The sequence below is a fragment of the Lagenorhynchus albirostris genome, chromosome 20 (assembly GCF_949774975.1).
Source record: "Lagenorhynchus albirostris chromosome 20, mLagAlb1.1, whole genome shotgun sequence".
Classification (NCBI taxonomy): Eukaryota; Metazoa; Chordata; class Mammalia; order Artiodactyla; family Delphinidae; genus Lagenorhynchus; species Lagenorhynchus albirostris.
In genome coordinates, this window is record NC_083114.1 from 49279620 (window position 1) to 49304794 (window position 25175).

Below are 25175 nucleotides of genomic sequence, written 5' to 3' on the forward strand. Positions count from 1 at the left end.
AAAACCACCCAACTTGGTTTGTGCAAAGCATCGTTCACATGGGCCCTTCTGGGAGCAGACGTTCACCGGTGTTTGGGGTGACGGAGCAACTCGTTACAGATGACAACACAGGCATTTCTGGCCAACTGGGCTTTCCCCCTTTGGTCTTTCTCCACCCCGTCACGTCTTTTCTCTCCCCAGTTCTCTGTTCTGCAGATTCTCACCTCTTCTCTCCCAGGATGTCTGTGAAAACCACAGTCCCTTTTGCTGCTGTGGAAGCAGCTCCCTTCACCTTTTGCTTCCTGCCTCGACCCCTGCAGGTAGGGGAGAGGGTGAGTTCCTCTTCCAGACTAACAAAAGCCATTGGTGTATTTTCCTAAACTGAGTCACAGGGCTGTTTGCATCAGCTCTAGGCAGCCAGGGAGACAAGCATCCTAGTGGACAGTGCAGAGGCGCCTACCCACCCCCTTTCTGAGCAGAGGGGCCGCCACATTCAAGACACCCTTTAAGACAGCGTTTGTGGAGGGAATTCCCCGGCGGTCCATCGGTTAAGACTCCACGCTTTCACTATCAAGGGCCTGGGTCGATCCCTGGTCGGGAAACTAAAGAGCGGCCAAAGGAAAAAAAAAAAAGAGTTTGTGGAAAAGACAAAATCAATCCACACCTGCAGGTACCAAGGAGCCAAGGACATAAAGTCCTACACAGATGTCTGATGTTTCGGTCTGGATGGGTGGTGACGTCATTCTCATAACCCTGTGTGTGCTCAGCCAGGAGGGCTAAGGGGTCAGACTTGTGAATAACTGGCCCCCAGGTTAGGAAGGGAGCTCAGATGAGGAGGTGTATCTGCCTCCCCTGCACCAGTGCATATACACATTGCTTCCAAATTGTGCCCGGGAGGGTGGGCTAGCTGGGGGGCTTCTTCCAAGGTGCCAGGCTACAATGTGTCCCCTTGTCTGGTGAAACCGTGTGTTGTGTGTGTGTGTGTGTGTGTGTGTGTGTGGTCCTCCTTTGGTTATTGGTCCAACAGCATGCCCAGTGGTCCCCAGGGAGGGCAGAGGCAAAGTGTTTGTATTGGGCCCCTTGCTGCCTCCCCATCTGACCTGGCTGCTTCTCCTATTTCTCCCAGGACCCTCTCATGCCTGGAAGGTGGAGCCCTCTGTTAGGCCTGCTTGCTTGAATTTCCCTCCCTCACCTGGATTGGTGGGTTCTTCAAGCCTCATCTTGACCCTGTCTCCCACCGCAGCGCCCCTAACCTAGAAGAAGGTGGAGAAAACTTGAGACTGTAGAAACAAACATGGAGCATGGAGAGCTTGCTGTCACCCCCAGGACAACCTCTGCATTTGGAAGGTGGGGTTCTGGGAACTAGAAGCTACACTGGTTATCAGCTGCATCAGTGCACCTGTGTGTGCCCTTGAGTGTTGTGTGTGTGTTGGGGGAGAAACTGAGATACTGGGGAGGGAAAAGCCTTCAATCAAATCAGGAGCCTCCATTCCCATTCACACATAAGGGTCTATGAGGCACTGCAGCGCATGCATAAATTTTATCTGAAAAAAAATGTGTATGCAATATATTGAGAAAAAAAGACTAGAAGAAAATATTCTGAAGTGTCAACAGTGGTTTATCTTGCGATGGAATCTAGGATTTTTATACTTTCGTGTTTTACACCAAACGTGTTGGTTATGTAATTTAAATTTTATTTATTTATATTTAAACCAAATTCTCCAGCCAAGTGTGCTCTTCCCCAGTTGCAGTAACTTTCCTTTGAGTTCGTTTTCTGGGTGAACCTAAAACAACGACTCCCTCTCAAGTTCACACTACTTCATACTCGTGCTTTCATTCCTCCTTCCTTAGCCTTGGACAATCGATGCGTTGGGCCGGGGGTCCCCGTCCTCAGAGAGTCTACAGCCTAGGGGCATTCTCTCCCTACGACCCGCTCCTCCGCGAGGAATCGGGGTCGCAAGGGGCGGCGAGCATGTTCCGGGGTGGGTGGTGTCCGAGGGAGGCGGGGTAGCCCTCCGGGAGGCGTGGGTGTCGGCCTTGGCTCCTCAACTTCCGGGACAGTGGGTGTAAAATGTTCGGACAACGTTAAAAGGGTCGACTGGGCTTTCTGCGGTCTCCTGCTCCCGAACCCTCCTGAGAGGGCACCCTGGGGAGGAGGATGCCCGTGACCCCTAGCGCGGGAACGGCGGGACCCAGACCACACGTAGACCTGGGTTCCGAGGCCCGGAAGCCACACTCTGGGACAGAACCTCGGGACCCAGACGCCGGGCGGGGTTGCCACGACAACGCTCTCAGGCGCGCGACGATTGGCGGAGCGCAGAGGCGGGGCCCGGGAGGTGCTCCCGCGAGAGCTCGGCGTCCCGGCTTCCGGTCGGCGCGGGACGAGGGCGCGAGGGAGCGTGGGGCAGTGCTACCGGCCTAAGCTGCCACCTGGACTCTACTGCCGCGTACCGTGTGGTAGCCGACCCTGCTGGCTGTGCCACCGAAATGTGCCCAGAACAGGAACCTTCTCCCTCCTCCGCTGCGACCACCCTGGTCTGGGCCACCTTTCGTCGCCCAGAATACTGTCCAACCTCTCGCCGGGTCTCTCAGCTGCGCCCTTCAGTCCGTGTCATCTTGTGGTGCCCTGCTTCTCTCAAGAGAGTCAAGGCCCTGCCCCGTTTGCCAGCCCCTCCCTGCTCCCCCACTTCAGCTTCGCTGACTGCTTGACTCTTGACTGACCTTGCTCCATACCCCGCCCCTTCCCCCACCCCACCTTTGGACTTGCTGGTCCTTCTGCCTGGGACACGCCTCCCCAAGACGTTAGCAGGATGCTCGCCTCTTTAGTGAGGTGACCCACCTGCTTAAAGTTACACCCCACAGTCCCCATACTCCCTGCCCTGATTTTTCTCCGTAGGTCTTGTCACCATCTAACAGAGTTAATAATGTACTTATATGTTGTCTGAAAGCTCCATGGCCAAGAGTTCGTCTTGTTAGACCAGAGCAGGTACTCAGTGTTGTAGACTGAGCAGGTGGAAGAGGGGTCTTCTTTTCCTTCCCAAGAAGGGTGGTGAATCCCTTGGGTCACCCTCTCTGGAAGGAGAACCGGCCAGGACTGGCTGACTGCCCACATGCCAAGTGCCTTACTTTCAATATCTCACTCCCAGAGTAGCCTCCCATTCCTGCGGGAGGCCCAAGGCGTCTCAGGGAGCCCTATCCTCCAAACACCATCATCCTCAGCTCAGAATCCTCTGGGCTCCAGATGTCGCTGGCTGGTGCCAGCAGCCCCTCCTACGTGCCTGGCACTCTGCTGGGTGCTGCCCTCAAGGCTCTCAGTCTAGTGGGAGGGAAAGAGGAGAGTGATTACCACCACGCGTAGGGCAGTGCTGAGGCCGGGCGTGTGAGGCACAGCGTAAGGAGGGTGGGCTCAGCGTCCAGAGTGGGGCCTCTGGAGTTCCTCCTGGTGGTCCCCGGAGGCCTTTCTGGCGTGAAGTGTGCACTGTGGACGACAATCACTGGTTGTCTACTCTGTGCTGATGCGATTCCTGGGGTCCAGCTCTTTGTGGCTGAGAAGGCTGTGCTCTTCCCAGGGCCCAATGCTGCTTCTCAAGCGGGAAGCCAGACAAGCATCCAGGGCTGCCCAGAATTGCATCCAAGTGTCCAGACAACTGGCTTCCCTGTGGGTGTGGGCACTGGGAGAGGAGCTCTTTGCATGGTGTGTGGCTGGGTGAGCCAGGGCAGCCATATGCCGCCAGCCTTGTGGGGAGCAGGGCACAGGCCACCCTGGCAGCCAGATGCTCCTGGGCTGGTCTGTGGCTCAAAGGCGTTTCCTTCAGGAGAGGAGCCACCTGGCTCCTCTCCACCTGCCCTCCTGCTCCTGCCTCCCTCTCAGCTCCAAAGTCTAGGGTTCTAGGGCTGTATCAGCACGGGGCCATGCTGCACTGTCCTTCTGGCGTGGAACGGACATCTGGTCTGCCTCAGCCCCCGCAGCCATGGCATCTGTGGCCCCATGGAACGCAGTGGCAAGGAGGAGAGCCGGAACCAGGGGAAGGCCATACTCTACTGTGATCGCCAACTGGCCGAGCATTCCTGGCATGACCCACTTGGCATTGCCCTTTCCACTGAGGCTTACTGAGGGCAACCCCTGAGGGCTCTCCTTGTCAGGGATCCTTCTGCCAGGCGGTGTCCGCTCAGGCTGAGGGAGGTAGGGAGGGACACTGGTTACAACTGATGATGCCAGGCCAGTGGGATCTTGAACCCGCAAATAGTAGGAGAGGAGGGCAGCCCCTGCCCCTTGCCCATGATGTGTCCTCCAGCTGGCAGAGGCATCCAGCCTGCTCTGCAGGAGTTGGGTCTACAGCCTGAGAGAGGGCTTCATTTTACAGATGGGAAAACTGAGGCTCTCAGAGGGGAAGGAAGCAAATGTGTGCTCAGTGGGCTTTATCTTGTTTGCAGGGCTGAGGTCGGCGTCATAAGCTCCGTTTTACAGAGGAGGAACTGGGGATTGGAGAAATGAAGTGCTGTTTGCCAGTTGTCCTGGTAAGCCCCTTATCTGGCCCGGGATGGCACGGATCTGAGAAGGAGCCAGGGCAGTGCCAACGCTTGCTTGTTTTGCCACGAGATGGAAAAGTGAGCCCAAAGATGCAAGGCTGAGGGAAGGGAGACCCAGGATCAAGGTGACCCTCCTGCAGGAAGCAAGAAGTCCTGAGGCCCAGCTGGGTTGGGAAGTTCAGAATGAGGACGCCAAGTGCAGCAATGTGGGTCCTCACTGTGGTGGGTGCCCTGCCCCTCCCTGGTGGATGGAGTTGCACTTGGTCACTAGATCCTGAAGAAATGAGAAAATGGCATCTTTGGCTTCTACCTGGGGTTCAGACGAAACCATCAGGGTGACCCCTGCCTTCCTCTGCAGGCTCTCCCCTGCCGAGCCTTCCCCCACAGGCCCTTCCCTTCCTTTACATCAACCATGGGAACCTATGCCCGAGAGACATGGCACCCCAGGCCTGATGCCATTCCAGACGCAGAGGAGAGCCCCCACCTTCACCACCGTATCATCCATCGTTGTCAACAGTGACATGACTCGGTCACACCCCTTCAAGGGCCGGGCGAGTCCAGTTGGGGGCAAAAGGAGCAGCCTGTGCCAGGTGACTGTGACAGAACAGACGGCCGAGGGGCACAAGACGGGTACAGACGTCCCCAGGTCCCTCCACAGGGGCCAGGGAGGAAGGGGCTGGTTCCAAGATGGGAGGGGGCACCCCAGGCCCAGTCACCCCAGCAAGCTGCCCTGGAAGGGTCTGTCTGAAAGCCGGGTGCACACTGGGTGGTGGGGCAGGCTGCCTTGGGGGCCAGGGCCAGGGGGCCCCGGGAGCCAGGTTGAGCAACGGGATAGTGTCCATGGACTTTGAGCCCAAGGCTGAGGGAGCGCGACCCAGCTCGCGGAAGCAGCTTTTTAGTAAGTGTCTTGAGCTTTCTTAGAAGCAGGCTGAGTTTAAATTATAAATAAACAAACGAGAACTCTGCAGCAAGGCAAGGCGTGGGCTGGTAGGAAGACGGGAGAGACTGGAGGCAGAGACCTCACTTAGGAGCTAATATTCCCCCCTGAACTTGAACCCTCCTGTTCTCTCTCCCCACCCTGCCTCTGTCTCAGGGGCTCGTGGGCCTTCTGCTGAAGGCATCACCTGGGGTCTCAGGCTTCAGGGGCTGACCCTGGCTGGTCTGCAGGAAGAGGCCCAGCGCGGACCCCCACGGTGGGGAGTCGGGAGGCCCACCTGGCTTACACCACCCAAGGCGTTCAAGCCCGAGTCTCCCTCGGACAAAAACAGGCCCCGGTGGACACTCATCCGTGTGGGAGGTGTCTTACCAAATGTTTGAAGGGGAAAAAAATCCCATTTTCTTAGCTTTTTTTTTTCCTTTCTATTTTTTGATTATTTTTCTAGATGACTTCATTTCCAAGAAGGGTGTAGGGGAGAGAAGGAGGACAGAGGGAGGGAGGACAGGGGCCCTGAGGAGGGATGGAGGGGGGAGAGTGGGTGCCAGGCCCAGGGAAAAGCTGTGGGGAAAGTGGGGGCCACCTTGTCCTGACCGCGGTGCTTCTAGCCCAGGCTGTGTCCTTCTCCTGACCCCCACGGACCTCTTGGCCAGCTCCACTCCCACAAGTCCCTGGGGCAGAGTTCAGCTCTCATCCAGCCAGGATTAGCAGAAGAAGGGCTTCTAGGAGCTTCTCTCTGGGGCATGACCTCCCTGCCCCATGGACAGAGGTCTCCTTACCCCTTATACTGCTCAGAACCAGCAGGACACACTCTGGCTAGCTTAATGGCAAAGAAAGTCTCTGCTCAGTGGCCACACGCCCAGGAGCAAGGCCCCAACCACAAGGCCTCCACCACTGGGCACAGACCCAGCAGCCCACGCGTGACAGGGCACTGCTGCCCATAAGCCAGGACCTTCCACCCCCCCCCCACCCCGTTGCTAGAAAAGAGATGCGGGGGGATCTGCTTTCTGGTGTTGGCTGCTTCTGAGTCAGTCTGTTCAGGTGAACCTTGGTTGGTGGAGCCCAGGTCACATTCCCCCACTCTAACTGCAAGGAACTCAGAGAACACCAGCAAGGTAGCAGCCACCCCAGAACCCCTTTTAGTTCACAGAGCCCAAACTCCCAGCAGCTGCTGCGCTCTGAGGGAGAAACCATCCCAGGCCTCTCTCCCAGCCTCCAGTGGCTGCTGGCCATCTTTGGTGTTCCTTGGCTGGTGGGCACACCACTCCAGTCTCTGCCTCCAACTTCACACGGTCGTCTCTTGGGTCTAAGTCTCAAATCTCCCTCTGCTTTTCTCTTCTGACACCTGACACTGGATTTAGGACCCACTCTAATCCAGGATGATCTCATCTCAAGATCCTGAACTTGGTTATATCTGCAAAGACTCTATTCTAAGTATGGTCACGTTCTGAGGTTCTAGGATTCCATCTTTGGGCCCCCAGCCATTCAACCACTCCAAGAGGCATGAGAAATGGGCACTGAGAAGGTGGCAAGGGAGAAGAGGAAGAGGTGAGGTGGAAAGGGACGTTTGGGCAGGAGAAACCAGCTGCCCGAGCCCAGCATCCATGGGGCTGTCGAATCTCCTTTTGCTACTCAAACCCCAAGTCAGCTTGTGGCTGCCCAGACAGATGGGCCGTATCCCCATCATTGTCTTTTCCCCAAGGCCAGGCATCATGAACACCCCATCTCCTTGAGGGCTCCCAGGCCCCCCTGCGCCTCAGACCCCCAAGATCTCCAGGTCCAGGAGGCAGGAGAAGCTGCCCTGCCCCTTCTGCCCAAGGGGAAGGGTGGGTCCCACAATCCCTTCATCTTTTGACTTCCTACCTCCCAAAGTGCTTCCTTTCCTCTTCCCCAAATTCTCTGTTGGAGTTTGGGCCATTTCTTCTGATGGGGCTCATTCCCATCCTTGGCAGAAAATGCTCTCAGAGATGGAGAACCTTCAAGATGCAAGATGCATGGGTCAGAACCAGAATATAAAAACATCTGTGTGCACTCTGCAGTTTACACTGCCCTTTATCCTACACTGTCTCCTCGGATCCTCACTACTGCCTGTGAAGGAAATACTAATCCCATTTTACAGAAGAGGAGACTGAGGCTCTGAGAGGTTTAATGACTTGCCTGAGTTTACACAAACCTGAGATTCAAACCCGAAACGTCTAACTCCAGCTTTTAATGCTCTTCCCACCAACTCCAACACACTGGGCTCAACCCCATAAAGAATCCTGTCCATGTCACAGCTTCAATCTTCCTAGGAACAGGAAATTCACCACCTAACAAAACAGCGAATTCCACTGACAGTCCCAAGTATCAGGGAGTCTTCCTTCATTGAGGGAAAGCCCTTCCTTCTTCATGTAACTCACTCCCCCACCCCCCGCCTTGGCAATGGGCAACCCCTGCCCCAGTCTTCTCCAGGACACATCTCTCCATTTCTTACCCCTTTCTTGAAAAGTGGGGCTCTGGCCATCCCCTCCGGGTCACCCTCCCTAGAAGGGTTTCTGGCCTCTTGATGCCCAACCTACAACGTCAAGGACACAGGTCCTTGAGGCAGCTGCGAAGGGTGACTTTGGACAGGTGTCCCCTGGCACTGTGCCCGAGTCAGGTGGAACTAAGGTGAGGACTGTGCCCGCTCTGGAGGTGACAGTCTCTCTTCCCATGACCAGAGTATGGGGGTGAGGCCCGGCCATCTGGCCACCTCAAGCTGGGGCCACCACGGACAGTCCCGGGCAGAGGTAGTCACTGTGCCACAGCACAGTGGCAATGTCACACGTTGGAAAAGAAGAAGAAAGGCAAGCACCAGCAAGCAGAGTGGCTGAGGAACAGCTGAGCTGAGTCACTGCAGCCAGGCGGGTGGAGGCGGCTGCAGGGGTGGGGTGGAGGCCTCTCAGGGACGGAGGAAGGAGGAGGGGACACCAGGCACCTGGCACCCTCCCCTGGGCTTCTGGAGCTGTGGAGGGTCAAGGCACCTAGCAGCAGGGTGCCCAGGGGGTCGAGCTGACCATAAGGGCTGTGCAGCCAGCTGGCCTCGGGCTCCATTCCCAGCTCAGCCACCAACTGGCCCACAGGCCTCCACCAGCCACGTAATCTTTCGAAGCCTCAGTCTCCACCTCTGTCTAGTGGGGTAATGGCTGCCTCCCCCGCTACTGGGCCGATTACTGAAGGCCACGGTGCCAAGTGCTCAGGGTGGCATCTGGCACACGAGGGGGGCGCTGAGCCAGGCCCCAGTGGCTCTGCTCATCATCATTATGAATGAGGAGCCTTTAGGTTTTCCCAGAGCAGGATTCTGGGGTTTGCCCAGTGGGCCTCCCCCACCCCTGCCCCAGGCCTTCCTGCTGCCCCATGGGTGCGTTTCCGAGGCTGTCGGTGGTCTTGGGCTGTTTCCTTGTCGACTTTCCCACACTTCCCCCTTCATGGGCCCCAGGTCCAGGTCCAGCAGGCTGGGCTTTGGGGTAGCCATGTCTGTATCAGGGCAGGGCTCCCACCTCAGCTGGCATCCTGCCGCCATCACCTGCCAGGACCCACACTGTGTGGTTCCCGCTGCCGCCAGGCAGGACTGCAAAAGCCGGCGCTGAGTCCCACTCTGCAGAGTGATCAGCAGAGTGACCTCACCTGACACACAGCACTACCCCAACCTCTCTAGGAGCCACAGCAGGCTGTGCTGGTGTGTCGCCCCCCACTCCCCTGACACACAGGAGGTCCCTCAGATGGCAGGATGCCCCCATCCTGCTGAAGCTCAGGGTTTAGGAACTGGAAGGCGTCCTGAAGACAATCCAAACTCATTCCCTCAGGCCCTGAGAGGAAAGGGACCTGCCCAAGGCCACACAGCCAGTGGTGACAGGGGGGTTGCTTCCAGGCTTCCCTTCCCCTCGGCGGTCCTGCTGGGATTTCCTTGCCCAGGAACCAGCACCACAGGCCTCACCCCAAACGGGGAGCCCATGCGATCCTAGCCCCTCCCTCCTGTGTGCTCGCCGCTCTCCCTAGGCAGGCGCCTGCCTCTCCCGCCCCCATGCCACCGCGGGAAGGGGTTCCTATGGCACCCCTTCCCCCGCACACACTTAGCTCACTGGCAGCCCATCTGCCCGGAGACAGTGAACAGCAGATGCCTCTATGTACAGCGGTGCCTGAAGCGCAGCGGCCCTGCGCCTGCCGGACGAGAGCATGCCAGCCAGGCACAGGGCTCACGTGACACTTGGCTGGGGCAGGGGCCCCTCATCCAAGGCTGGGCCAGGAGGGGGTCAGGCCACCCAGACAGCCTACCAGGGCTGGGGACCAGGGTGTCCAAGGCCGGAATCAGAGTGTCCTGCGGGGGAGTTGCTGGATGGGCAGCTCTCTAGCAGGCTGCACCCTTGGGGGACAGGCTTCTACAGCTCCCTGACTCCCTGGGGAAGGCCTAAAGTGAGGGGGTTGGTGGACTCCATGGACAGACCCCACAGGGTCAGCCACTGCACACAGCGCGTGTGAAGGCTTGTGGAAGAGCGTTCAGAGCATCCAGCTCCTGTACAAGTGTGGGACCCTCGGCTGGGCCTCATGGGGCTCCTCATTCTGTCTTGGCCCCAGCCTCATCCCAGGCTCCCTCAGCAAGCTTCTCTCTCTCCTGAGTTCTTACAACCAATGGGGGTAGATGGCAGAGCAGGGTCAAGGGACCCTAGGGCTGGGCCTCCTGGGAGGTGGTCACAGTTCCTGGACCCACTGGCTCCTGGACTCACCTACTGTTTCCGGGATGCACGTGGCCAGTTGGCAAAGAGCCTCGTTTCCATGGCAGCAGCCTCAAGCCCTGGGTCCAGGAGGAGGGGCTGGCTGAGGACCCCAAGAGCTCGGCCTTTGTTTCTGCTCTGCCCTCCCCAGCCAAGGAACAGAGCTTTGTAGCCCGTGGGTGGCCAGCAGAGCACTGGAGGGCCAGCCCAGCCTGGGGGAGGGGAACTGCTGGGTGGTGGTGCACATACTTTTCCATCCTCTATAAAAACAGGAAAATAAATTGGCTAAGTCTGGAGCCCTATGGACTCTGGCTTGACATAAGCTAAATTTGTCTGATTCTGGAAAGAATTAGAACATTTCAATGATCTGCAAATGGGGCTGCTGGCTGCTGAGCCCTTATCTTGTTCATGGCCTCTAGCCCAGTGTCCCATGTGAGAGGTGAGGGGGAGAGAGGTGAAAGGGGTCTTAGGCTGGTGTGAGCCAGCCTGCCTGGGGCAGAGGGATGGACAGCTTGGCCTCTGAGGACCCCGTTAACTGAGACGGCAGAAGCCATGACAACCAAAGCTCACTTCCAAGCCCTGCAGCCTCCCTTTCTCCCCCCGCCTTCACCCTTTGTTTTCCTCCCCTCCTCCCGGCGCCCTCGCGGTGCAGGCAAGCACAGGCACACGCAGGCACACACACGCACGCCCCCAGGCCGCCTCTGCTCCCCTCACATCTTGCGTTTGTTTTCCTTCAGCAGGGCTCCAATGGGGACACGCTGCACTCTCACAATTGGCAGCTCCCTCCGATCCCCCCCCCACGGAGGTGCCATATGTCAGTGTCATGAATAAGCATGAGGCGCTGTAGCTGGGGGGCTGGGAAGTGGCAGCTGCCAATCACCTGCCGAGCAGACATGGGGTGGAGGCTACCACAGGGTGGGGTGGGGGGGTCACCACTACCAGAGGGGCGGGCCAGGTGGGGGGATGGTGTGGGCAGAGGCATGGGAAGAGGGTAGGATCAGAGCATGGTCACTGGTCCTCACCAGAGGGACCCACCTCCAGGTGACCAGTGTGCTTTCCTGAAAACAAGCAAAACCCAAATTGCATGGTGTGACCGTGTGGGGTAGCCCTGAACCCTGCCCCTCAGCTTTGTGTCTGCCTGCAGGCCCGCTGGCCAGCCCACACCAGCCCCTCCAGGATGCCCTTCTCCTCCCAGGCTGCGCCCGCACCCTGTGCCTCTCCCCAGCACGTGCTCCATCTGAGCCTCCCACTAGTGAGCTGGGGACCAAGGTTTCACCTGCAGGGAGAAGGAGGGGGATCCAAATTCAGCCAGCACCTGTGCTGGGCCAGGCATGTCTACACAGGGCCCTATTCGCTCTCACAACACTCCTGGGAACTGGGGGTTTTTAGCCCCATTTTACAGGTGAGAAAACAGGCTTAGAAAAGTTTGAAGAAACTGTCTCCAAGTCTTATGGCTCAGAGTCGGGTAGCTGGATTGTGCTCAGGTCTGCCAGTTGATTGCCAAAGGCTCCGAGCACTGGGACCGGGGTACTGTTCTGTCTGCGCTGCCCTGGGTGCCCTCCACCTGACTGCCACCCAGGACCTGGCCACTCCTCCTTCACCTCCCTGCCCTGCCCTCACCCCTTTAGAGTTTACCCTTCCCTGAGGATACTCTTATCCATATTGGATCCTGTGGAGACCACGCAAGTCATGGACACCTGTCTGCACATTTGTCCTTCCCCAGCACTGTCCCACCCCCTGACCAGCAGTGACCAGTTCAGGCCTGACCCAGCAGATGGCTGTGGAATGAATGAAAGAATGGACAGAGTCAGGCTGCAAGGCAAGAGCCATGTGCTGAGCACCCCAGTGTGACTGCAGAAGTGTGTCCCAGGGAGACGGAGGCCAGGCCCCGCCTACCCCACACCCTAGGCCTTTTTCCTCACTCCCAGCCCAGCCGGAGGCTGAGGCAGGCGATTGCGTGGATTGCATTAACCACTCCGGGTTAATTGGCTGTCCCTCACCACCAGCATGACAGATCCTGCTTGACATTTCTCTAGATAGTTAATTGACACCCAAGTAATTTGTCACAGAGACCTCGTTATATGCCAACTGGGTCCCCTAAGCCGTCAGCATCTGTGCCCCAGAAACAAGATTGGCAAGTTAATAATGGAGACTTAATCATGCCATTCCCTGCTGGTATGGGAAGAGAACTGCCCGGAGACAAGATGGGGCACTGCTGGGAAGAGACGGTGCTTTCTTAGGGCCTTGGGAACAGAGCATCCTCAGAGAGCCTGGAGTCCCCTCCCCTCAGTTTCCCCAACCAGGTGTGCCTTCTGCTGACAGTGGTCTGTCCACTGAGGAGCACCCCTCCATGAGATGGGCTGCGGCTGACTCCACTCCCCGGCTCCAGGCTGGACACATGGCCTCCCCTCCCCTCCAGCCGCAGTGATAAAACTAAGCAGTGATCACAGTCCATCCAGAACCCAGGGCCTGGGGCTTGCGATGAAGCCTTTAGGGTAGAGGCTGCGCTTTGCCTGGGAACACCACAGGGGAGAAAGTAAGCCTGGGGCTGCTGCCAGCCATCTAGCACCCAGAGGGGAGCCCCCCTGGGAATGGCACAGAGGGAGAGGGTAGACGTGTGTTGCAGCCAGGCCACTCACAGCCAGCTCTACCCTGGAGTGAACTAACAAGGCCCTATTATTTGCTTAAGGTGGTTTAAGTTTGCTTCTGTCACATGTAATCTGGAGAGTTCTCAGCTCAAACACCTACAGGCTCTTACTTCAGGATTCAAGCCTGTCTGCAGAGCCCATGTGGGGTCTGCTTACTAGAGCGAGAAGGAGCCCTGAGCAGGAAGACAGCCTAGTACAGAAAGGCGAGGCCTGGACAGAGGGGATCTGGGTTGAAGAGGAGGAAAGCTAGAGCCGAGGCCACCCAGCGTCTGGGGCTGGCACCCGAGGCCAACATGACGGCATTGAGTTCAGCACCGTGGACAGCGGTGGCCTTGCCCCACACAGCGCTGCAGGCCCAGAGGAGCGAACAGATTTCCCACCCACCTGGGAGACCCAGGACAATGTGGCTCATCTTGAGGCTATTGACAGACTCCTGAAAGATGTCGCGGTGCCCTTGTGCCTCAGAAATAAGGACTCTTCTGGGTACTTAAAAAAGCCCCTTTCCAGGGTCTCCCCAGTTTCTACGGTGGGGCTAGGGTGGGGCTGTAGTTCTCAAGCAGACGCTAGATGACGCACACCACTATAACAGGAGCAGGAGCAAAACGAGGGTGGAGAGAGGTCCCTGGAGACGGATGTGAATCAGGTATACAAGGCAACCAAGACAGGTGGGCATGGGAGGAGTGGCTCTGTATTAGTTATGTTTTGCTGCATAAAAATATTATTCCAGAACAAAGGTCTATTATCTCACAGTTTCTGAGGGATAGGAACCTGGAAGCAGACTGGCTAGCTGGTTCTGTCCCAGGGTCTCTCATGAGGTTGCAGTCAGATGACAGCCAGGGCCGGAGGGTGCACTTCCAAGATGGCTCCCTCACATGGTGACGGGCAGGTGGGCTCAGTTCTCTGCCACGTGGACTTCACAGAGCAGTTTACAACACAGCAGCTGACTTCTCTCAAAGTGAATGATGAGGGGGGAAGAGAGAGGGAGGGGCACCATCAAGACATAAGTCCCAGTGTGTTTTAGGCCTAGTATCAGAAATGACATACCCTCACTTTTGTACCTCCACTGGTCATACAGACGGACCTTGTTCAGTGTGGTCATAGGGCTACACCAGCCCCAGGAGGCCATATTGGAAGCTGGCTACCACAGGCTCCGAGAAAAAAATAAATTCAAGATGGCCTGATGCTTTGAATGTACCAAAAAGAGATTTATATTTCCATTGCAGGGTTTGGGAATAAGTAATGGATACACAGAAAATAAACCAAATCCAAAACATGAGGCAATTATCAAGTGCAGGAAAAACAAGAGGTTGTACAAAAAAGGAGATGTAATTACATTACATTACTCAGACGAACAGTACGTGCAAAGAAAGAATAACGCAGACATTGAATTCTGATTCAATGAAAATGAGAAGATGGGTGGAAGGAAAGTGTATGAGAGGCTATGTGAGAGGGAACAAACTCTCAACCTCCATGGCAGAAAGTCAATGGATAATTTCTAAATCTAAAAAAACAGAAAAACAAAAAAGAGAAAGGCAGCATTAGCATGTTATTTAGAAGTAAATATGAAAAACCCCCACACTAAAGAAAACTAAAATAACAAAATTTTGCCTCTGAGCAGGGGAAGTCAGGAGAGGAGAGGGGTGAGTGAATGAGGAGCTACTGGGTTTTCGTTACAAGTCTTATAGAACTATTTGACTATTTAAACTATGTACGTTTATAACCTCGATTAAAAATCAAACAAACACCAAAACACCACTGCAATTTAAGTAACTAAAAGACAAAACTACTCCAGCCTGCTCTCTACTCCCAGCTCTCTATCAGGCCCCTGCAGCCCCAAGGAAGGGCCTAGGGAGCTGTCTCCTCTTCCAGGGCAGGACACCCCGTGTGCTGGAGTCGGGTCTGGATCCTTCCTCCCCTGCCCCACCACGGGCCTCCAGCGGCCTCCCCCAGTATCTTTCTCTCTGAGTCCCTCCAGGTCGGCTTGCCTATCTGTCTTGGGACCGCATCCTTCTTCCATTAGCCCACCTCTCACCTTCCCTGCCCTGTTCCCAGGTCTTCTCCCGGTTGGGTGGAGAGCAACCAGACTGGGGAGGACCCAGCCCTGTCCACAAGCAACAGCTGTGCCCTGGCCCCTCTGGCCTGCACTCCCTACCCCGCCTCCAGTGCCGCCCATCGTGGTAGGAAACGGAGAAGTTGCTCCTGCTTCCCAGGGAGGTGAATTGGGGATAGCGGGCCATGCTCCATCATTTCCCTGACACCTCTCCTAATTACCCAGTGTGTTATTCATTTGGATGTCAGAGCTGCCGCATGCCTGTGCCTTTAATTAATAATTTGGTAAAACTCTACTCAGGCCTGGCTAGGGCAGTGCAACAGGGACTGCTGGGGCTGGGCCAAACCTGCAGTGGGTGGGCCAGGCCAATGAGGACCCCCCACCCCCAGCCAATGCAGAGGCCTTGGGCAGGAAGCTTGGCCCTGCTTCCTGTCCCCAGCTGTTCACTCCAGGCCACAGAGCCCCAGGTGAAGCCCCTTTAGGGACCCTTCCAGGAGGAGGCAGGAATGCAGACCCTGAGGGGTGTGTGTGCACCAGTGACTGGGGCCTAAGTGGGGGGATTTGCTCCCCTGGAGCCCAGGCTGGCCCTTGAGCCTTGGAGAGTTGAGACCCCAGGAGCCTAGGAGGGGAGGGGAGGTGTTTTGGTCAAAGGGGCCAAGAAGCCTGGCTCAGACCCAAGCTCAAACAGGCCAATGCCTGTGATCAGAAAGTAGGGGGGCAAGGGAGGTATCCTTGGGACAGCTAGGAACATGGCTGGGCCTCCTCCTTGACCTGATCATAAAGGACTCCCAGCCCTGGGTGTCCTCCATTCCTGACTGCTCCAGGTGAGGGGAGCATGGGCAGACTGGGGTCCTGGAGGCGGGTGTCCTGAGGGGCCAGGGTGTGACCTGCAATGGTCAGGCCAGCCCACCACCTCGTGGGAGCCTCTCAGGCTCAGCCCCTGGGGACCCAGGGAAGGGGCACAGAGGCTGCCAGGCTAACAGAAAAATCTATTTGGATCCAACTTGAATTATTGAGTGTTTCGAGATTTATTCTTGGTTCTGGGGTGGGCTGTGATCTGCGAAGATGGATATCATCTCGGCCCTATTTTTAAGGTTCTGTGAGAAGCCCAGATACCACTGCACTTAGGGCTCCTGTGCAGCCTTCTGCAGGGTAGAGCCTCTGGCGGTGGGGGGTAGAGGTGGGCAGGACATGCCACCCCCAAGCACCCTCCCCATTCCCAATCCCACTGCTTTCCTGCTCTCCCATGAATGACCCCAGCCAGTAGGTCCCCAGGCACCACCTCAGCCCCTTCTAGTTGATTCTGCACTCCCCCAGCCTCCCCAACCCCTCCACATGAACTCTCAGCATGGTCCATCCCTCGAGATGCTCAGGGCTATAGCCACACCCACCACCCTGGGGTGAGCCAGGGGTCCCAGCAAGCTGCTGACATGCTCTACCTCTTCATCTTATCTCTGATACGGCCTTGGTGTAGCCAGTAGACAGGGCCAAGGGGCCAATGGCACTGCCCACTGCTGCAGATTCTCTTCCATCAGGCTGTAGCTGAAACTCGTCCCTTTAAGGTTCAGACGCCCCCACCTCTGCCCACAAGCCTTCCATGCCAGGCTTAACCCCCCCACTCAGCCCACCCAGGGTTAAACAACGTCTCTGCTATCTTCCAACTGGTTCTCCTGGAACCCTACTCCCCCCCTGAGGTCAGGCCCAGGATTTATTGGGGCCATAATTAGTTTCTGATGGGGTGGGATTTACACCCTTTGGGGCTTCTGGGAAGAGCTGGAAACCCTTGAAAGCAGAGGTAGGTTGAGTCTTGACCCTCTGAATCTTGCAGGGGACTCTGCCCTCCCACTCCCCACTCAAGCCAGGGGCACTAACAAGTGGCATCTTGCGGGTGGGGAGAGGGCTCCTTAGAAAAACCACTCACAGCCAGACTAACCCACTAAAGTCAATAAGCACAATGGAGACACTACTACCAACCTTATTGAAATAGAAAGAAAATATCACAAACAATTGTAGGCCAACACATTAGATGATCTGCATGACATGGACAAATTCCTAGAAACAAACTACCAACTGACTGAAGAAACAGAAAATCTTCATAGATCTATAACAAAAGAGAGTGAATCAGTAATCAAAACCCCTCCCAACAAAGATAAGCACAGAGCCAGCTGGCTTCACAGGTGATTTTACCAAAGGTTTAACAAGAATCAACACCAATCCTTCTCAGAGGAGGGAACACTTCCTAACTATTCTATGAAGTCAGTACTACCCTCATATCAAAGCCAGACAAAGATATCACAAGAAAAGTACAGACCAGTATACCTTATGAATATAGATGTAAAAATCCTCAACAAAATACTAGCAAATCAAATTCAGCAGCTTAGTAAAAGGATTATACACCATGACTGAGAAGGATTTATTCCATAAATTCAAAAGTGGCTCAAAATATGAAAGTCAATCAATATAACACACCACATTAACAGAATGAAGGAAAATGATCATTTCAATAGGTGCAGAAAAAGCATTTGATAAATCCAACACTCTTTCACGGTAAAAACACAGAGAAACTAGGAATAGAAGGATCTTCCTCAACCGGATCAAGGGCATCTATGGAAAACCCACAGCTAACATCACACTCTAGTGAAGCTTCCCCCTAAGGTCAGGCACCAGGCAAGGACGTCCACTCTCCCTACTTGCATTCAACATTGCACTGGAGGTTCCAGCCAGGACAACCAGGCAAGAACAAGATATAAAAGGCATTCAGATTGGAAAGGAAGAAATAAAAGTGAAACTATATTCACATAAGACATGATCTGATATATAAAACCCTTAAAGAACACACACACACACAATTAGAGCTAATAAATGAATACAGCAAAGTTGCCAGATATGATACAAAAATCAATTGTATTTTTATACACTAGCAATGAACAATCCAAAAATAAAATGAATAAAACAATTCCATTTACAATAGCATCAAACAGAATAAAATACTCAGTAATAAATTTTACCAAAGGACGTACAGGGAGGGCGTGTACAATGAAAATTACAAAACATCATTGAAAGAAATTAAAGAAGATCTAAATGAGTGAAAAGACCCTGTGTTCAGTGATTTGAAGACGTAATAGTGTTAAGACAGCAATGCTCAGGGCTTCCCTGGTGGCGCAGTGGTTAAGAGTCCGCCTGCCAATGCAGGGGACATGGGTTCGAGCCCTGGTCCGGGAAGATCCCGTATGTTGTGGAGCAACTAAGCCTGTGCGCCACAACTACTGAGCCTGTGCTCCAGAGCCCATGAGCCACAACTACTGAGCCTGCGTGCCACAACTACTGAAGCCCGTGCGCCTAGAGCCTGTGCTCTGCAACAAGAGAAGCCACAGCAACGAGAAGCCCACACACTGCAACGAAGAGTAGCCCCCGCTCTCTGCAACTAGAGAGAAGCCCGCGCGCAGCAACGAAGACCCAAAGCAGCCAAAAATAAATTTAAAAAATGAATTTATTAAAAAAATAACTTATTAAAAAAAAGACAGCAATGCTCTACAAATTGATGAGTGCAATCACTATCAAAATTCCAACTGCCTTTTTTGGGGGCAGAAATGGACAAGCTGGTTCTAAAATTTATATGGAATTTCAAGAGACCCAAATATCCATATACAAAAATTACCTCAAAATGCGTCAAAGATCTAAATGTAAGAGCTGAAACTATTAAACTCTTAGAAGAAAACATAGGAGGAAATCTTTGTGACATCAGATTAGGCAATGGTTTCTTCGTTATGACACCAAAAGCACAGGCAACAAGTGAAAAACAGATAAACTGGATTTCATCAGATTTTAAACTTTCATTCAAAGGATGTTATCAAGAAAATGAAAAGACAACACACAAAATGGGAGAACCTATTTGTAAATTATATAACTGAAAGGGGTCTGGTACCCAGGACATATAAAGAACTCGTACAACTCAATGACAGAAAGACAAACAACCCAATTTTAAAAATAGCAAAGAATTTGAGTGGACATTTCTCCCAGGAAGACATACAAATAGCTAATACGCACATGAAAAGGGGCTCAAGATCATTAGTCATTAGGGGAATACAAATCAAAACCACAATGAGATACCATTTCACATACACTAGCATAGCCAGAATCAAAAAGACAGATAATTACAAGTGTTGGTGAGGATGTGGAGAACTTGGAACCCTGTGTTGCTGGTGGGGTTGTAAAAAGGTGCAGCCACCACGGAAAACAGGAGGAAAATAGTATGGCTATTCCTCAAAAAGTTAAACAGAGAGTTACCATGAAATTCCACTCCCAAGAGAACTAAAAACGTAAGTTCACACAAAAACTTGTACGTCGATTCGCACAGCAGCATTATTCATCATAGCCCCAAATAATCCAAATATTCATCAGTATTCATCCATTCATGAATGGATAAACAAAATGTGGCCTATCCATACAACAGAAAATTATTTGGCCATAGAAAAAAGTACTGATCCATGTTACAGCACAGATGAACCTTGAAAACTCATGCTAAGGAGAGACTCCAGACATAAAGGTCACATACTCTGTGTGACTCCATTCCTATGAGGTACCCAGAATCGGCAAGTCCACAGAAACAGGAAGCCCATCAGTGGTTGCCAGGCGCTGGGGCAGGGGGGAGGGGTGGAGGAGAGTGACTGCTAATGGACACGGGATGAAAAGGTTCTGGAACGAGAGAGTGGTGTGCCTGCACAAGATTCTGAATATACTACAAGCCAATTAACGGTACGCTTAAGGATGTCAAAATGGTGACTTGTTACATGACTCTAACCTTGAAACAAACAAAAACCACTCAGGTTTTCAGTTGTCTGTAAACTGATCTCAGGCTCTGTCTGCTTCTCACTGAAGCGGAGGGGATAGGGATGAGGGACCCCACAGCGGTCCATGCCTCAGCCCAGGGGGCCCACTTGACTCCTCTGGTCAGTGAGGAAGCAGTGGCTTTAAGCAGAGCCCCAGTCCCACCCCAGTAGGAGGTCTCGGCCATCTCTGTGCCTGTCTTAGAGATGGGTCCCCAGGGGATGCTGCTGCAGACATCACCCTGAGCCTCCCGGCACCATGGGAAGCTCTCCTGTTGGCATGTGCGTGGGGCAGGCATTGAAGGGGAAGGTGCCATTGGGGCCGAGGAGTCACGGTCCTTCCTGCCCAGCCCTTGCGGGACCTGCATTCTGGCGGCTTGGGGTGGTGGAAGGAGCTCAGTAGGAAATGAGGACCTTTACTTCCTGTTTCTCCCTTCCCATTGGTGCAGTTAGCACAGCCTTGCAGACTGAGGACCATCAACCTTGGCCCCTGTGGGCCCCACTTCTCCAAACCTTCTCACTTTCTTTGCAAGGACTGACTGCGTGCCAGGTTCTGTGCCACGGCCACTCCACACAGGGCTGCAGCTGTCCGGGGAGACAGCACAGGTATGATCCCCATTACAGGCTCGAAGCTTTGCCCAAGGCCAGTCAGTACAAAGCCGTCAGGCCCAGCCAGCTCTGCGTGGCTTCCATCCTGCGCTCCGAAGTCCCCCCCACCCCCTGGTCCTGATGAACTCTGGGCAGGGAGAGACCTGGAAGAAGAAGTTAGGAGGGCAGTGGTTGTGGAGCACCAGGCAGGGCCTGCGTGGGTGGTAGGCTGGGACTGAGTCTCCTGAGGGCCACCCTGGCACAGAGTCCTGGGCACCAGGCTCGGGGCACATCTGGGGTGGCTCAGCACCCTTGTACTCAGCAGGGGTGTGAATGAGGCAGCAGCTGCCTGGGACCCCAGGCAAGTGCCACTGTCTCCCTTGTCCTTGGGCAGCCCCCAGGACTATGGCTGCACTTAATCCAGCTGTGGTCCCCCCGGTGGAACCCTGCCCAGGCCTGTTTGTGCCCAGTGACCATCAGGGATTTTAGGGAGATGGTTTCGCCATGGCCCTGTGCTCCTGCACACCTCAGACGGGACTCCACGCTGTCCCTGCCTCTGACCACTAACGACTCAGCGTGGCGCCCAGCTGGTGCTGGACGCCCCCCATCCTTCATTAACTGGGAACTGACTGTGTCACTGCCGGCAGGGACTCCACGTGGACCCTCACACTCAATCCCCCAACTGGACTAAGCAGGTGCTTGTATCCCCGCAAGAGAACAGGTTCCGAGAGGGAGGACCGGTCCCTCTGGGAGCTCCATCAGATGTCACATTCCACCTTCTATCCCAGGACACAGACCCGTGCCTCAGTCCAGAGGCAGGGACAGCTGGGGCACTGCCGGCACAGGGGAGCCAAAAGCCGCAGGTACTGAGGTGCAGGTTCTAAACAGGCACAGCATCCCAGAGCCTGGGGTGAGTGGGCAGAAGGCCCGGGGTCTGCTAGGGAGGGTGGGGTGAGCTGGGGTTCCCTGTGTACCACCGGCTGTGAAGAGCAGGTGTTTTTCTCAGTCTCAGGATTGGGTGGACAGTAGAAGCTGAGGTGAGAAAAAAGATGTGCAGCGAGGACATCTGGGGAGGACCACAGATCAGAACCTGGGATAGGCCTTCCTGCCTGAAGGAGTCCCCCTGAAGGTACCTGTGGAACATGCCGGAAGCTGCTGAGCCCAGTGGGCCATCCAGTGGAGCCCATAAGCATATGGGTGGCACCCAGCAGCCCACCTGGCCCCAGTAGGCCTTCTGTACCCCGAAGCCCCCTGCCCTGGAATGGCCCTGCTTCCTATTGCAATGTCCTGACTAGGGGCTACTACCATGTGGGGCAGCCCCTGGCCCCACCTTACAAAGGGTTTTGGGAGCACAGGTTAAGTGGGAGGGGAAGGGGGACAGCTGAACCCAAATAGCTGGCTGCCTTGCTTACTTGTCCCCTTTGCTTCTTCCATGAGCCCGGGCCCTGGAAGAGAGCTCCCTTCTCACTCTGAATGAAAGGAGAGATACCAGAGCGGGGCGTGGAAGGAGCGCTGGGACCCAGGGCCTCCCTGGGCTTCCATCCCAGGCTGTCAAACCATGACAGGCAGTTCCTTCTTGAGAGGCAGGATAAACGGCAAGAAAGGCTTGCCTCCGAGGATTCTTCACACCCCTCAGCAAAGATTCCAGAGTCCTTAGAGAACCTGGGGTGAGCTGGGAGGAGGTGGAGGACTAGGGCTGCTTGGGAGGCACCCAGGGGCTGTGGGTGGGGCCGTGCGCCTCCCTGGGACTAGCTCACACCAAGAGGAGTGCCCAGGCAGGGCGCCAGAGTCAGGGCTGCCCTCCCACAGCGGAGACGCGTTTTGAGGCTGGGACTCTGGGTGAAGAGGCTGGCGGGGGGGAGTGCGCCGGGTTGACAGGAACAGGGGAGAGCTATTGGCACTTGAACACAGTGGGCTGCCCGCCCTCGGGGCCCGTGGCCAGGATAGCAGATCCCAACACCCATCTCCTCGGGTACGGGTGCCAGCCCTCTGTCTGGCACCCCACCCCTGCAGCCCAGACTGCCTCTGTATGTCCCCCAACCCTCAGCCTTTTCCAGGCTCAGACACTGCTCTTCTCCCCTCCTCCTGGCCCTGCACGTCCCAGCAGCAGGCAGTCTGGAGACCGGCTGGGCAGCCAGGGGCCAAGCCTGACAGCAGCCACCCCAGTCTGGACCCTCCCCGGCCAGGGCAGAAGTGGCTCAGTGTAGCTGGTCGGCAGGGAGGGATGTGCTGGTTTATAAACAAACACAAAGTGAAAGCGGCACATGTACTCAGAGGAGCAGATGGGCAAGGAGAAGGTGTGCATGTATGTGCAGTCTGGCAGCTGTAAGCCCACCTGGGCGCTTTCAGAACAAAACAAAAAAACACCAGAAAATCCCCTATGAACTCTGAATCCCTTCCTGTGCGCCTAAGAAATTAACGTCATGTGCTCTCTGGGCCTGGCACTCTGCCATGTGAGCTCTGTCTTCCACTGAGCTCTCTCCAGGCCCCTGTGCCTCATGACCGTGGAATGGAAAGGTGGCCACCCCAGTCCATCCGAGCAGGGCTGTGCCTTCTGCGTCCCCATGTCCTCGGGCCAGGGTGCCCCACCTGCTGTGGGGGCCGCTCCCCCAGTCCCTACAGACGAGCTGGAGCAGGGCCACAGGCGGCCCAAGAGTCTTCCTGGCACCCAGCTCGGTGCCAGCCCCAGACCTTGCCCTACTGCCCCTGGGCACCTGGGCCCAGGGCTTTCCGGTGTGTCCTGGGGTTTCGGCTGTGGGCTTTGAGGGGCCCGTCCTTACCTGCGGGCTCTTCTGAGGCTCCCTGAGGGCACGCCTTTGGCCTCTGTGCCTTCTTGCTCCTGGTAATGACATCAAGAAAGGACAGCATCAAACGTCAGAGCCCCCCTCGATCCCCAGGTGGTCCCTGGAAGCTGTGTCCACCTGGATCCTCAGGGGTGCGAGAGCCCAGGCCAGAGGGGGCAAGGCAGATCCCGACGGCCAGCCCCCACCCTTGGGAGAGTTCAGGGGTCCCAGCCACACCTTCCCACAGTTCTCAAAGCAGCTTAGCCAGGCCCAGGCCAGCACGGGCTTGGAGGAGAAGGGAGCACAAAGGAAACGCAGTGCTTGTAAGGGCTCCTGGTGGGAGAGGATGGGCCTGATGTCCAAGCTGCCAATGGAAACCCTGCTATCTCAGTCTCTTCATCGGCAAAGTGATCACAGTGCCTGTCTCATGGTAAGTGCCGTTAGGATTAAGTAACCAGCCACTGCTGGCTGTGACTGTACCACAACATAGTGGGATGAGAATCACCGTGCACACCACACAGGTGAGGAAACAGGCTTTGAGAGCGTAAATGACACAGCAGGTGCAGAGCCAGGACATGAACCAGGACCACCTGACTCCCTCACCCTTTCTGTGGAGACCACGACATAAATGGACCAAGGTAAGCAGGGAGCGCCCTGGTGGGAGGTGAGCTTTGGGCTTTGGGGGTTGCTGGACAGTTCCCACTGAACATGGAGTCCACACTGGCCCCCAGCATTCTGCTGGCTCTTCTCCTGTCCCCTCAAGAACCCTGCGCCCCCTGCCTGGCCCTGCCTTTCTGGCCTGAGCCACAGCGCCACCGCCGAGAGGCCCAGCCACCAGAAGTGGCCCCACGGGGGCATGACCCAGCCACCCCAGCACTCACCTTTCTGGCCGCAAGGCAGGGGCCCCTTGGACTCCCAGGGTCCTGCGGATGTAGTCTCGGGAGCAGATGTCAGCCTGAAGAAAGGGATGGCTCGAGTGAGAGGGGTGGCTGGGGTCCCAAGCTGGCCTCTGGATCAGTCCCCACCCGATAGGGTGGCCCCTCCTGGAAAAGCCCACGGAGGCCCAGCCTGAGGGAAAAGGAGCAGCGGCCCCATCATGCGTGGGTGCCAGGAGGTCAGGCCCTCTGGTTGGGGTGCTTGACAGCATGTCCCCGAAGGGCCTGAGGAAATGGGCTGGGTGCCTCGCTCCTATTTCAGTTGGCTTTCAGTGGGTTTATAGCTTGTGCTTCCCTGTAGGTTTTGCTTGAGCCAACAGTTTCTCTGCTAAAGCCCTCTTCTCTGAAGGCTGTCCTCAGCCCAGCTTGTCTGTCCTCACTTTTGGTTCATCTGGCTCCCTGGCTAGTGTCAGCTGCAACCTCTGTCCCTGGAGAAGTGTCTGGAAAGTTCTTCAGAGTCACCAGAATGAAAGGGGGCTTCTGGGCCATAGGCTGGGATCAGGGCACACCCTGGGGAGAGGGGAACAGGCCTGAGTGGGGCCCCCAGGACCTTGCGGCACAGGCTCTCCCCGTTCCAGGGGGCCTGGCCTCAGGGAGGCCCCTGATCCCGGCTCAGATGGCTCAGCCCCGCTTTGGGCTGTGTGACTACAGGACACAACAGCTAATCCCCCCGACTGTTTCTACTTAAGAGTGAATGGGCAAGTGGGCAGGGTGGGCGGCAGGGTGCTCCGGGAGAAAGGCCCGGGAGACGCGAGGCAGCACCTCCCGCCTTCCCCTGCAGCAACCGGTCCCGGCCTGGACCGGGAGCTGGGGGCAGCGGGCCTGTGACCAACGGAGCAGGCCCTAAGCCGTTCTCTCAGCTTCTCCTCAGAGCTTACAGAAGTAGTCAGGAGGGCAAAGTGTACACAGGTGAGTGGGCCAAGGAAGAAGATGGACCAAGAGATAACCAGTGCCACTGGACAGGGCCACACCCCGTTCCTGGAAACGATAGGGTTGGTAGGCTCCTGGGTGCAGACGTCTGGCTTTTCTCTAGGGCAGACACACGGTCCTTGCTCACCTTTGAGGGGTTCACGGCACTTTACAGGGCATCCCCCCACCTGCAAGGACACAGCTATCATCCACTCTGGGGCAAGGCGAGACACAGAAGGGACAGAGACCTGCCCACCATACCA

General features: G+C 55.7%; 1 protein-coding gene across 11 annotated transcripts in view; it reads right to left on the bottom strand.

Moving 5' to 3' along the window:
- Positions 1-25175, bottom strand: part of ENDOV (endonuclease V) — an 87538-nt gene that overhangs the window by 48175 nt on the left and 14188 nt on the right. For 3 of the 11 annotated variants that reach the window (XM_060132788.1, XM_060132789.1, XM_060132797.1), the window contains exons 8-9: positions 23950-24023; positions 23066-23124 (exon numbers count right to left, since the gene is read on the bottom strand). In XM_060132788.1, the coding sequence (XP_059988771.1) occupies positions 23066-23124; positions 23950-24023 (133 nt within the window). Of the gene's footprint in view, positions 1-1661; positions 2029-2879; positions 3458-7145; positions 7420-10185; positions 10434-13489; positions 20450-23065; positions 23125-23949; positions 24024-25175 lie in introns of those variants that run through there. The other 8 variants (XM_060132787.1, XM_060132791.1, XM_060132790.1 and 5 more) reach the window with 8 other exon arrangements.